At 38.2% G+C, this 14,190-nt stretch overlaps 1 protein-coding gene across 5 annotated transcripts in view; it reads left to right on the forward strand.

The window, feature by feature from the left end:
* Nucleotides 1–14,190, forward strand: part of LOC117412308 (transcription cofactor vestigial-like protein 4) — a 47,342-nt gene that overhangs the window by 26,414 nt on the left and 6,738 nt on the right. For 3 of the 5 annotated variants that reach the window (XM_058988480.1, XM_058988482.1, XM_034020579.3), the window contains 2 exons: nucleotides 8,904–9,093; nucleotides 13,504–13,590. In XM_058988480.1, the coding sequence (XP_058844463.1) occupies nucleotides 8,904–9,093; nucleotides 13,504–13,590 (277 nt within the window). The remainder of the gene's footprint in view (nucleotides 1–8,903; nucleotides 9,094–13,503; nucleotides 13,591–14,190) is intronic. The other 2 variants (XM_058988481.1, XM_034020582.3) reach the window with 1 other exon arrangement.

Below are 14,190 nucleotides of genomic sequence, written 5' to 3' on the forward strand. Positions count from 1 at the left end.
AACAAATGTTACAATTTGTATGAGGTGGGCATGGTTTTAAAGCATGTGGCACTTACCAGGTAGCAGGGGGACACCCTTCTCATCGAGGTATGGCGAGGGGGACCCCCACCACTGGGAACAGTTTGAAGAAAGGAATTAATATGGTGCATTCTGGCATATTTTTGCATGGCTTAAGCATGTGCTAGACTAGTAGTCTGCTTGTAGTGTCTGACAAAATATTCCATTAGTGCAGTGAAGGAGCATTATTTCAGCACTGCTCACAGCAAAGGAAAGACCAACAAGAAAAACAGACACTTGGAGCATCAAGGCTCCTGCAATACAAGACTGGCTGGAAAAAAAAAATAATAACGAGGCAGTGCACTCCAGTGGTTAAAGTCCAGGGCTTGTAACCAGAAGGTCATCGATTCAAATCCCACCTGTGCCACTGACTGCCTGACTGTGCAAGTGCCACCTCCTTGTGGTCCGTCCTGCAGATGAGATGTTAAATCAATATCCTATTGTAAGTGACTCTGCATGCACAGTTCACAGCCTACCTCTGTAAAGCACTTTGTGATGGTGGTCCACTATGAAAGGCGCTATATAAAAAGAGATATTATTATTAATAATGTTTTTTTACCGAAATAGTCCTATTCAGATATGGTCTCTGACTTGTCATCTGAAGGGAAGCCAAGCTTCTGTTTAGCAGTAATTTCTACTTGTAGAGCTTTTGGGTTTCAGTGGGAGTGCTTGGAGACAGGAAGTGCATGCAACCAGTTGTGCAGCAGCATACAAGTATGGCAGCGGCCATGACGCACTTTCATTCTGTTTAAAAACAAAGATCCCATGCAGTACAGCAAATCGAGAGCTATGGAAAATTACAGGAACAAGACCCAAAAGTGGGAATAAAACCCAAATGGACAGACTTATTTATTTAACTTGCATATAACTGACAGCCCCCATCAAACCAAAAACAAATTTAAACAACCAAAACTTCCTACCAATGTCCTTGGTTTCTATAATATCCCACAAGCCAGCCAGGATGTGTAGATTACTTCCTGTGTCCTCCAGCAAACTGCATCAGTTCTTCCCTCGTATGTGTAATATATGTATTTTAGCTTTCTTTTTGTTAGGAAAGACAAATTTCTCTCCAAACTTTTTCTGCTTCCTCCTCCTCAGATCTCCCTCTCCTATTTGTCGTCTGCTGTCAGCTGATAAGGGCTCGGCTGATATCCCATCATGCCTTTCTTCTTAAAGACGTACAGCCTCTATACATGAGCCCCCCAATTTCTATGAGAAGCACCTATGGACACATATTTTTACGATATCATAGCAAAAGGAATAAGCTTTCTTTTGGTGCATATGTATAGCTGTTATGTACTATATAGCACCTTACAGTACGATAACACAACAAAAAATTGACAATTATTATTTCTTTCTTAGCAGACACTCTTATCCAGGGCAACTTACAATTGTTATAAGATATCACATTATTTGTAGATACAATTACATTATTTTTTACACATTATTTTTACATACAATTACCCATTTATACAGTTGGGTTTTTACTGGAGCAATCTAGGTAAAGTACCATGCTCAAGGGTACAGCAGCAGTGTCCCCTACCTGTGATTGAACCCACAACCTTCTGGTCAAGAGTCCAGAGCCCTAACCATTACTCTATACTGCTGCTCTGATACAATGATAATACCTGAAAATAATCTTAATATTTTTTAAAACCCTGGGTGGTAAAACTAAACTGCAACCATGACAAAATCAAGGGTAGATTTATTCAGTAACCCATAAATGTAACATGTCAGTCTGTGTTACAGGCAAAGCCTAAAATCCTGGCGCTCCATGTGATCTAGGAAAGTTTTTGTTTTTGAACATTCCGCAACACAGAAAATGTCACCATGCTTATTAAGTATAGTTTTAATGGGCTCCATTCACTTTAGAGGCAAGGAAGCAAGAGCTCCTCCTGTTTTTTTTTTTCTTTTCTTCCTGATGGGCTGAGAAAGCTTGTGCAGCTGAACCATTCTGTACCAGCCTCCTGTTCACAGCAATCAGTTGTCAAATGACAGCAACATGATACGGGGTGCATACCAAGCACAGACATCTGTGGTTTTCGTTTTGATGTGAAAAAGAAAAAGCAGACCAGAGCTTAAACACCCAAGTCTTGTGTGAATGCAACACAGGTACAGTATGCAGACCCAGAAACTGTGTAGTCGTAGTAGTATAGTAGCAGTCGTAGTAGTTGCTGTAGATCCGTTAGGTTTGGCAGTGTGTAGTTGTGAAAATAGATACAGCTTCGATTCCCAGTGGAAAACTTGACTCGCTCACTCGCTTGCTGATTATCACTGGAGTTCATGTTACAGAAAGCTGTTGTTGATGACAAGCTTTAAGGCATTTGTGTGGAGTTAACAAACTTTTCTCAATAGCCCTTCCCCCATACAGCATGCCCAAGGTAAACCAGATACAAACCATAGTCTTCAAAATATCCCTTTTAACACCTGGAATTCCCCCACTTTTCCAGCGTTGGGTGCGCTGTGACTATTACAGTGGCAAGCTTCCCTACAGCCAGAAATGCATAAATAATTCCTGAGTAAGCAGCAGTGTTTTTGCTGTAGATTGGTGCCACTGTGGCAGCTCAGTTGTAGTTCCATGATGGCCGTAAGAGACGGCTCATTTTGAAATCTGCATCTGCAGGCCTAAATTTACAGTGATTGCAGATTAGCATGAAGTCAGCAGAATTAAAGTCAGATAAGCAGTACCATACTTCAGTATTGGAATTTAGAGATTCGATATCTGGGAAGGTTTTGCTCCTCAAAAATATTTTCGTGTGGCTCTGAAGTACATTTCTAGGACAAAGACGACACTTCTGCCAATGACCTTTTTACAGTTTCTTCTTGGGTAACATTTAGCTTATGTTTTTATACTTTTTTGGCATATCATGCTTTTACTGTGTTCACCAGTTGTTTCCTGATTTGGCCTGTTTGAAAAATGATAAAGATCTGGTGGACTTTTTATGTTTGTTTTCTTTCTTCAGATGAGCTGACTTGTAGTTTTATAGCTATTTCATATATTATAAAAAGTGCAGAAAATGTAGATGTGAAGAGCTGTCATTACATTGTTCCAATACAAGGATTACGTTTTTCAAACCATAAAAGTTTGTTATGACTAGTGTCAAATATTTTATGACCTGCAAGCTTTATAGAGAGGGTGGAACACTATTTCCATCCCCACTCTTTAAAAGATTTACTACATATTGTGGCTAAGTGGTTCGGCAAATTTATGTCTCTAACAACATTGTTCAAAATGCCAGTCTCTGTCTCACTGAGAAGGATTAAGGGCCTGGCTAGGAGAGATTGGATAACTGAAAACAAATTAGAATAAAAAAAACATAATTTGTATATGGCATCCTGTTATGTTTTGTGTGAAACAGTTGCTTACTGAATTCCTATGGAAACCTATTGGGAAGCTACATACAGATGGTACTTTGTCTTTTAATTTTTTCTGGCAGACTTAATGTAGTTTAACATATGCAGGCTGACTTTGTGCCAGGCAACGGGAGGACGATTTAAACTATTCCCAGCCAAGTAGGACAGTTATTTCAAAACATTAAAGCTTTTGTAGGCAAACATCAAGTTACAAAAACACTATAGGCCCATACTACAAAGTTATACCAAAGATGACAAGAAATATTTTTTAGTGTCTTGCATTAACTATATACTACAACGCATTCATCCAACTTGTAATTACCTTTGGTAACATTCATTTCATGTGAAGTTATCCAGTTCAGTTCTGAAAAAAAGAAGAAAAAGTAATATCCCAAATATACTGTATTCAGATTGAATTTGAACTGTGGTCTTGCTATCATGCATAATTGGTGATCTCCAGCACCCAGGGTGTTCAGGTTACTCTTCCACGGTCACACCATGGTCAATTTGTGACTGAAAGAAATTTTAAACCAGGGTCTTTTGATCTCCAGTCCTCATTCCTGAACACTGGGCCATGTTGCCACCTCCTCGTCTGCCAAATTACTACTTTCATTCTACACTTTAGGGCTGTTTAATCACAGAGTTCCCATCTGAAGGGGTTCTGCTCCAACTCTACCATACATGGCTCAGTGGTACAAGATGAAAATAAATCGGTTTTGCTAAATAAGAATTATATGGCATGTATATAATTAGCAGTGCTTTTTATGTTTTTTTTTTTTTTTTTTTTTTTTAACCTTCAGTACCTCCAGACAATGTTTGTATATGATTGAGCAGTTTTAAGCTATTTAATACATTTTCCTGTATTTATCTACTCTGATTTCTGTTACCATCTCTGGGTGTATTATAATATCTGATGACAGCTGTAATTGCTCACAGATTAAAGGCACGGTACATTCTTGGATTTAGGAATCATCAGGTACATGTGGGTGACTGGTAGAAAGCTACTAAATTCCTTTTGTTCACATACATTAGCATCTGACCCATTCATTTAAGAGTATGGTAAATGTTCCCTGAGGGGCCCTTCTGCACGGACAGTTTAATCAAAAACCTCCTTATGGGACATCTGGTGTGCATTGCTGCTGTGTGCTCTCCACCCGCCTGTGATGGCATCCTTGTAAGCTATTGCAGTCACTCTGTGGTAAGCTTAGATTAACTCACATGGAGCCAGCAGCTACAGCAGAATGCTGACATTACAATTTTCCTGCTGAACACAGTCACATGGCTGCTTTCAGCTAAAGGTAAAACACAAAGCACTTCTGTAGTAAAAAGAATAAAAAGGGGATTTAAGAGATTGATTTTTTTATTTTTTTTTTTAACCAGACTTTTTAAAATGTATTTATTACTGTACTTCAATCTGTTACTTGACTGTCTACCCAAATTATCGATGCATTTTACTGGTAGGTTAAAGGGTAGGTCAGTGAGAAAAGTTGGAAGAGTATTTGTGTAGCCTCACAGAAGGAAGGAATAAAGTCGAACAGTTACCGACAACAATATACATGCGGGCATTTTAATAAGGGCAAGAATCTGTATTAAAAATGAATCTGGCCAATTTTATTTTAAAACGTATATTTTAAAACTCTTCTATTGTCTTTTTTGCTCTATGCAGCTCAGCTCAGAGGTACAGTAACCCATCCTGAGTTATATTAAAGGGTACAGTGCTGCTCTTTGTCTTCACTTTACCATTAAATATGGATGTAGTTGCAGTTAGGATTAAAGCTAGTTGTTTTAGAAATTGATTAACCAGTGTGAACCAACTTTTGGCAATGAGGGGGCTGTACATTTTACACTTCTATCTCCCGGTTAGGACAGAGAGGGAGAGTGCTGTGCAGAGAGACACAGGAAATTGATGACTAGGGCTGTAGTGTATAGCAACAAAGAATGCAAATCAAATTTGAATTAGAAACACCATTCTTTTAATGAAATGCCCAGTAATATAAATGTATGAATAGTAAAGCACCTTACAAGTGTATAGGAATTTAAATAGAGCTGCTTTTGTATTGTAAATAACATTAACAATTATAAATCAACCATCAATCCCAGTTATAAATCCGGCAGCTCCTGGGTACCGTACAATCTTTGTTTCTGTTATTTACTAAGAAGTTATTACGTTGCATGTAGGGTGTTTTCTTTTGCCCGCATTTCCTGTAAGCAGCTTTGTTTACAGTAAGGGGCACCCTACACACAACTTCTATAAATAAATAAATACAAAATGAATAAATTAGAACCATGCTGAATGGAATTGTATATGCAGGGTAACCTGTAAAATGACTGTGCAAATTTACTGTGTCAAAAGAGTGTCACGGATACGATTTTAACATGGTTTAATGAGCACCACTGTGACCACCTTTTTTTGAATGCAGTTAAAGATCTGATGGAGTGTTTCTCTACCTCCTGTAACATGATCTCATCTTGAATTTACCTTTGAAGTTGCAAGAAAGCCTTTTGTCTTTGATCGTTTTCACTTAATGACTGCCTTTGATTAGATCAAACCTTTAATGTGTCTCACTTGACACCAGATGATTATCTTTATGGTGAAGGAATAAAGAACTTTAAAGGTTTTGTTTTTTATTTATTTTTTAAGATTGACATCAGCTGTACTACTATAGGTATCATAAAACTTTGTACAACCGAAGCACCCAGTGTTTTTTATCAACACTTTGGCACCAGCAGGTGTCCCCACACCTCATCACTTTTTACTGTTGAGATCTGATCTTACAGTGCAAGCAAACACTATGATCTGAGAATAATTGTAGATTACGTGTTTCTCACTGTTTTTTTATGGAACTTTGTTAGAAAAAATGGGAACATTGGGTTGGTATTTACATTTTGTTTAGATTTTACACAACTGTCCCAAAAACAAAAACAACCCTCTGATTGCCAGTATTACCTATAGTGGTACTATAGGTAATACTGGCAAGCTGGAACAACAGTACACAATTCTTTATATGAAACTGCAGGCGCTTTTGAATAGAAAACAAAAAAAGTGGTATTTTATCAACACTCAAGTCATAGTAATTTAGGAAATTATTCTATCGTGTTATTCTCTGGTTCCTTAAGACCAGCATTGTTGCGGGAAAAAAAACAAAACCTTGATGTCTTAGAAACGCAGCATGCTCTGATGGTCAAAAGGCTTTGCCTGGGTTTGTCTGGACTACATCAGCCTCCCACAGTAGCAGACAGATTAACAATAGTACTTGCTGTATTTGAAGTGATTATGAATATGCCAAATAGCTGCACTGTAATGTGCTCCAGGAGTTGGGACGTGAAGTATTCACAGAAGTGTAAGTCTATCTATTATCAGTAACTATTCCTTGCCAAAACGATGATGTCATTCCTGTTACCATGGAGTGTGGTCGGAGGAGAAGTGACAAGCCAGTCAGTAAAATGGAGCATTTGTTTTGGAGCTGCCATTTCCTTCAGATAGAAAGCAAAAAGGAGGGAAAGCACTGCAAACAATACTTTGCTGTAGGTCTAATGGGTTTTACTTGTGAAAAAATAAGAAAAGTTGTGGAGGTCCTTTAAGGAGGGGTGCCTCCATACACTACTGTAAACAATATAACTCCACTTAAATTTGAACTGTGGTGTAGAAGTGCTGGGAATACATTTTTATTGAGGATGTGAACACTGTACTTTAGCTTCGGAAAATGTCTCTGTGGTCAGTGTTTGGGTCAGGTCAACTCATGAAAATGGTTCCTTGTGGGGGCCTGCTTGTGAATCCACTACAGCGTGAGAGTTTGTATTTATTTATTTGTTTTTCCTTCCTGCCCATAACTTATATTGCCAGTGCATTGAGACAATATCGAATACTGAATTGTATTTATTTGGAAGAATTATCAGAAGCAGGGGAAAAGACACTTTTGTGTGTCTGTTTTTATAGTATCAGAAAAACACATATTTATCTATACAAGTATGAAGCACTATGCAGTGCATTAGTATCCTGTTCCATAAATGTATTAATACAATGAATACACTATAACATGTATGTCATGGTCCTCACACTTAGTATTTTACTGTAGTTAACAAACTTAAATTCTCAGTGGAAAATTCCAATGGCTTGTTGCTGCCAGCTGGAATTTTACTGTAGCCTTTCCTTGTGTGATACTGTACTGTAAGTTACTGTATGTTTGCCAAATGCATCTTACAGACACCAGACACAGTTTTCAGGTAAACTTGTTATACACTCATTCTTTACTGACTTGCCAAACTTCTGTATGCTATGTGAAACACTGGTGGTTTTTTATCATGGACTTACAAATAGCCATTGACCTTGAATTCATGCTGAATGTACAAAGTGACCAAACATTAAACGGGCTCAGTGCGCTTAGGTATATAACGCCTACATGGCTAAAAGTGAGAAATAAGTTTCTCAGTAAACCCACCAGAAACAGTTTTCTTAATGGTTGCATAATCATGAATCTTATTATTACAGGCTAAATGATGTTTGTGTTTTAACTCGGTCCCAAGTAGTCGTGTTGAGGGACAACCTTTTTTTTTTTTTTAATTTGCAAACTGCAATCTAAGTGAATACTTTGAATGTGTTATATTTGTACAACTTCCAAAGCTCTTCTTTTAGTGTAGCAAAGCTTACTGGGTCATGTTATTTTAATGCATTCTATCGGAGGATCAAGCTGGAACAACACAGTATGTGAGCATTGGTACTGTATTCCTTCGAATTTAGGACACACTTTTTGAACAATTTTTTGCTTCTCAAAAATAGCCTGCATTTTAAATTTGAGTACAGTATAGTGATGCATGTATTAAAATCGCCAGCAAAAGACTCGTATACCAAAACAGCAACATGACTGACTGCCAAGAAAAGATGAACAAAGACGTCATTGCCCGAATACACAAGCAGCAACGTGACTTCCTGCCGAGAAAAGACAAACCAAAACGTTACTGCCCGATTCTCGAATCATCCATGACATGCAGGCAGCCATTTTCAAAGAAGCGTCATGAGCTTCCTGAGGAATTAGAAGAGAAGCTTTTACAGTTTCAGCGTTTCTAACAAACATTACCAGCTTGGACAGATCGGAAATGCTGATCAGACCCCCATATTTTTCAACATGCCAATAAATACCACATTTCACAAATTGGGAGTAAAACAGATGTGAGTAATGAGAAGCCACAAACTGCCTCCACATGCGTAATTGAGGTTATATCTTTATAAATGCATATTTATTTGCTGTCCTTTATTTTTTTCCTCAAACTGAGCATGGGAAATTTGGGCTGCATCTTAAATTCGAGGGCATCTTAAATTAGAAGGAATACGGTAATTCATTTTGGGTATAAATGAAAACCTGTCTATAAAAACTAATTGTGAGTCAAGTACAAAACAGACTAACTATATATTGGACAATCCAGAAAAGTGAATGTAAATATTCCTACTTGTTAGTTTAAATGTTTTAAATAATGATTCGTAACTTGTGTTGTAGGTGAAGCAGCGTTAAGAGGTGAACCCAGAATGCAGTCCATCCCAATGTCCTCTGCTATCAGCAACCATCGGACAGGCCCACCTCCCATCAGCCCAAACAAGAGAAAGTACAACGGGGACCAAGGAGAGGATGACGTGGACTGTGACAATGAGCATGTGTCCAAAATGAGCAGATTGTTTGCTGCACAACTGTAAGTAATTATGATTATGATTATTAGTAATATTATTATTATTTATGTGTTGTCCATACTGTAAAATACCCTGAGTCTGCTACACAAATGCTTTTTCTCATTTAATATCTGGGCAGATAAATCTTGGGCTTCACTGTGTTTGACCTGCACAAGCCACAAGGATGTTCAATCATCCTTGGGTATAATAAAAAGTGGAGTTTGTGGCCATTATAAGCAACCAGCCAAAACCAGTCCACCAAGTATAACGTGTCTAAACTTATATAATTATCACAACACATCCGTAAGCCTTGAGTACAGCAAATTCTCTGTAGGCCACTTTGGGTTACCAGCTGTTTCACTGGTATAGTAAACATAAATGTACAAACTCTTACTTGACAGTAATTGAACTTGCTTTACAGGTGTTTGTAAAAGAATCAAATGCTAAAAAAAAAAAAAAAAAAATCCATCTCAGTTCTCATGCCTCCGAATAGTGCAATGGTTGGCATGGAGCTGAGGCCTGAGAATTCCTTGCATTCCTGGCCTGTGATTGGAGCACGTGGCCTGTTGTGGTGCTTGGCCGTCCCTTCATGGTAGCTGCTCAAGAGGCCCTTTTGGATTCCACACATTCCTGCTTGTTTCGGACTGCTGTGTTCAGTCATAAGACTACAGACACGGCTATTTATTGTTAAATAACTCACTGAGGTGTTAGTCACCGCGTCCCGCCTATAGTTCACAGCCTTGGAATTTGTGTAACAAATTAGGGTCCAAGTGCTGGAAGGAAAGCAAACAATGACTGCACACACATCTTGCTTATGCATAGACGTGATGTAGACCTTGGGATTGACTGGGCAGTCTGCACGCCTTTTTATATGTTGCTGTTGTGGACACACCTTGATGTTTCCTATTCAGATGTGTTTGTTATTTTCTAATAAGGAAATATGTCTATTGACTGGAGGCCATATTTGCTGTACCTTTTTTTTTTTTTTACATATAAATAGTTTGAGCTTCTGTTGAAGTAACAGCAATGCTGTCAATGTGACACATTGACCTTTTCTTCATCGGTAACACAGTACTGTACTGTTTGTAAGATAAGGGCCAGTGTTCTGCTCTTGGGGTTAGGATTGGGCTACAGCAGAGCAGGCTTGGGCTCTGGGACCCCCTTGTTACCACTGACTGTCTTGGTATTTTAACTGGTGGCAATGCAGTGCACAGGGTTGTCAGCACTTGGACAAAGTGTGCTGGATCACTTTTTCACCAGCGGGCTTGGGCTGAGTCCTTCAAACTAGCACTGCAGTGAATGAATCCGAGCAGCTGAAAAGGGAAAGATGGACTTCATAGTGTGAGGCAGTGAGTACAATTAGTTAAGTCAGTAAATAAAGAATTCTGCATCCTGATTTGATAATTATTCACATAGGATTGTGATTTATGCGTTAAATAAGTTTACAAGTAACGTATTATCTGCATGGGATGAACACGTGTCAGTTCAGTCAGACAACACTGCTGCAAAAGGATCTGGTAGAAAAATAAACCGCTCAAGATTAGTACAAAACTGTTGTATATGTAGGTTTATGTTTGTATGTATGTTTGTAAGACTGCAGTGATAGGTCTCTGTATTATGGATTGCCTTTGTACTGAACAGATAACTGATACGTGATGCTTAACAAGCTATCTGGAGTGTGAGACGTGTCCGGTTTCTATTATGGTTAGCTGCAAGTAAAGAGCATGCCAGAACGGTGTTGGAGGCAAATTACTCCTTTACTGCCAGTCCCTTTTGCTTTAGGATATACTTTTTACATAATATGTTGAAAACTGAGTCTCTCTCCTGTTTCCCAATGAAACAGAACATTTAAAATATGGCAGTCACTTGGAAATGTGTGGAACTTTATAGAATTCTATTATATCAGTTATGTATTTGTGGGATATATGTATTGGGGGGGGGGCTAGTTTGTAAATCTTTACAAAGCAGCACCCATTGAATAGCTTTTGAAGGGACACTAGTTAACTGATCTATGTGCAACAGAAACACTATATTTATGAAAGCCTTGCATGATCTTTATTTTGGGAGCTCTGAAATTAGGGTCAACTCCCAAAGTTGTGTTTTGTAAAATAAATAAATAAATAAATAAAAACAGGTTTATGTTTGTGCACTTTTATCACTGTTATCATTATTTTAAACAAAAAATAAATAAAATCTGATGGGTGCTACATTATGAAGCAGAGGGGCTTGGGCTGACATGTGTTGTGTGGGTTTCTTGTTTGTCAGGCAGGGGCCATTTTCTCATTTTCACAGTTCAGCTCAAAACAAAGGCCTCCTTATCCTTTCAGCTAGCTGTGCTCAGAAGGGCTGACATCAGCTTCCCCTCCTCCTCCCCCCCCCCCCCCCCAACAGGCACTTCTGCTGCCATAAGAGTCAGTCCTGGGAGCTGGGAACCGCCAGAACAACCCTTTCTCATGGTTCTCTCCCTGCAAACTAGCACATGTAGTTTAGCAGATCATGCCAAGGTAGCCAGTGCTGATGAAATCATCTAATTCACTGTTGTTTTAACATGTACCTCGCTGTGTGGAGCACACAAATTCAGAGCAGTGACCCTAGTAAATCTGTTGCATAACGCAGAATTACAGCTTCACAGTTTACTGTTTAAGCTTCGACCAGTAGACTGCACTGCCTCTCGGTAGTTAATGAGAGTATGAAGATGTTTGATTCACCTTAGGTTCTTGTGTGTGTTCTGCAATGATAAATGAGATATTTTGGTTTGAACACAGTTCGTACGCATAAAGAGTATCTGTGGACTTAATGCAAACACTTAATGATAGGATTTTCATCCCGCTTGCTAGCAGACAAATGAGTTGGTTTATACCTTCTCAATGTATTGGGTTGTTTTTCCTTGGAAGAATAAACATCCTAAACGGAAAAAGCGATGAGCAGAGTTGGCTCTTTGAAGTGCACAGTTGTAAGTGTGATAACATCTGGAGTGAGGGAGAGCTTGTTCAGCTTAACCTGACCCCGAAAGCTCACAGAGGAAACTTGGAATCACTTTCTCTATTAAAATAAAGACTGGCCAGATGGGAAGCTTCATGTATTATTGTGTTATTGGTAGAAGTGAGTGAGTAGAGTTTGAAAGCAGTTTTATTGTACTTCTGTCCGTTCATTTGTTTTAAGTTCTTCCTTAGGTTTGTGTTATTACATGCCCTGATTAATTCATACAAAATGAAAACTCAACAATGGTTATTTGCTTTAGATGGGTTTATTTTGATTTTTTTTGTCCTTTACAGCACTGTTCAGTTAATTCTTTGCCAGTTTAAACACAAAACAATGTATCAGTAGCTTCACATCTGATAACACTTAACGTACGACTCATAAAACTTAACAATAATACACTAATTAAAATAATTTTGTTTGACTGTGGTCCAAAGTTTAATTGTACCAATGATATTTAAATTGAAAAAATGCATTATTCAGAAAACGTAACTGTAAAGATGGCAGTGTCAAATGTATTTTTTTCTGGTTCTATATATTGTAAGTGATCAATCTTTGAAGCAGAAATAAATATTAGCATCGTTTTAAAAGAAAAAAAAGCCTAGCCTACTGTATATAATTCTAATAAGCATTTTCAAGGTATTCTGTTGTCTCAACCATTTTTTCAAAGCAGAAGTCTTTGTTGTGTATTGTCCAGAATTTTAAAGCCCTCTGTAAAGTCCAAAGCAAAGGAATACAGGGCTGCATTTGTTTGATTTTATTAAGCACTGCTTTTCAGAAAACAAATAAATTAAAATACAAAACCCCAGGTTAGAAGCCACAAACTCGTTTGTCCAGGTGGCCCATCTTTCACCTCTGGAGATAAAAGCATGAATTTGGCCAGGTTAGCAAGCTTAACATGTTTCAGCTCAGTGCTATTGGACTATAATACACTACATTTTTACCAAAGAGCCACACAAATGTGGTACATTCGGACTGAGTCATGTTTGCTGTAGAAGTACTTTTTATCCTAGTTATGGAGAGGGGTGTTTCTTTTTCTTTCCTCCCAGAAGGGGTTAAGGGGAGCCTGGCAGATGCTGGTCTATGGATATTTGTTTATTTTGTTTTTTAAAATGACATTTAATATAGTTTTTAATAGAACACAAATTGGCCACAAACGGAGACCTTGTAAAAGCAGGTCTTGTCCTAAAAAGTATGTTAACAACACAAGTGCAGTACATACAGTATGATCCTGCCAACTGAATGCTTTAAAAAAAAAAAAACCCCAGTACAGATACTGTAGTTTCTACGTCTGTGTTTAAATCAAACCCTTAATTCGGCTCTCCAGTAGATGCACCAGCAGCCAGCACTTTTAAGTGAAAGCTAACAGTACTGAGGGTAAATAAGGGACTCTTATTGTGAAGGAGCCTGAAGCATGCCCAGCTTTTTTTTTTTTTTCCCTCTCTCTTCACTAGACAGCCTGCCAAGTTTCAGAGGCCCAAGGCTTTCTTGTGGGAGGACGCTGGGCTGTCTTCATGCTTCTTGGCAATGATTAAAGTGAGGTTAGTAACAAAAAAAAACTTCCATTTCATTCCCTTATCCTTCTTTTTTCTTGAAAACAGATGGCAGCCCCATATTTCCATCTGTAGTTCATTGAAGGCACTACTTTTCTGTAAAGGTAGTGGCTATTTATTGGTTATAGAGCTATAGCAGTGCTCCATCCCTTTCAATGCTCAAAAGCATGTTTGGAGTTGCAGTAAGAGGCCTGGGGAGTAACAGAACACCTGTGTTGCCCTTTTTTTTAAACCTGGGATGACTCATTTATTGTTCTAATTTAAAGTAAATGTGGATGTTAGGTGAGCACTGACATGCGTAAATACATACCTGACCTATGACTGTCTGCTGTTTGTACAATTATACAAGTTATTGATTGTGAGTATCTGTTTACTATGGAGTTTAGTCTGAGCTGCATTTAAATTGTCTGATAAAACAAAAGGCTAAGTCCTGTACCATATACAACAATGCCAGAGTTATTTTTTTAAGCATTCATAAATTGTTAATTGTAAGTGAAAAAAGTAAAAAAATAAAGCTCACTGCAGTTTAATATAGGGCCCCTGCTGATGTGAATGTTGTTCATCCATTCCGATGCTCAGTGTGTCTGC

The sequence above is a fragment of the Acipenser ruthenus genome, chromosome 16, assembly GCF_902713425.1.
Source record: "Acipenser ruthenus chromosome 16, fAciRut3.2 maternal haplotype, whole genome shotgun sequence".
Lineage (NCBI taxonomy): Eukaryota > Metazoa > Chordata > Actinopteri > Acipenseriformes > Acipenseridae > Acipenser > Acipenser ruthenus.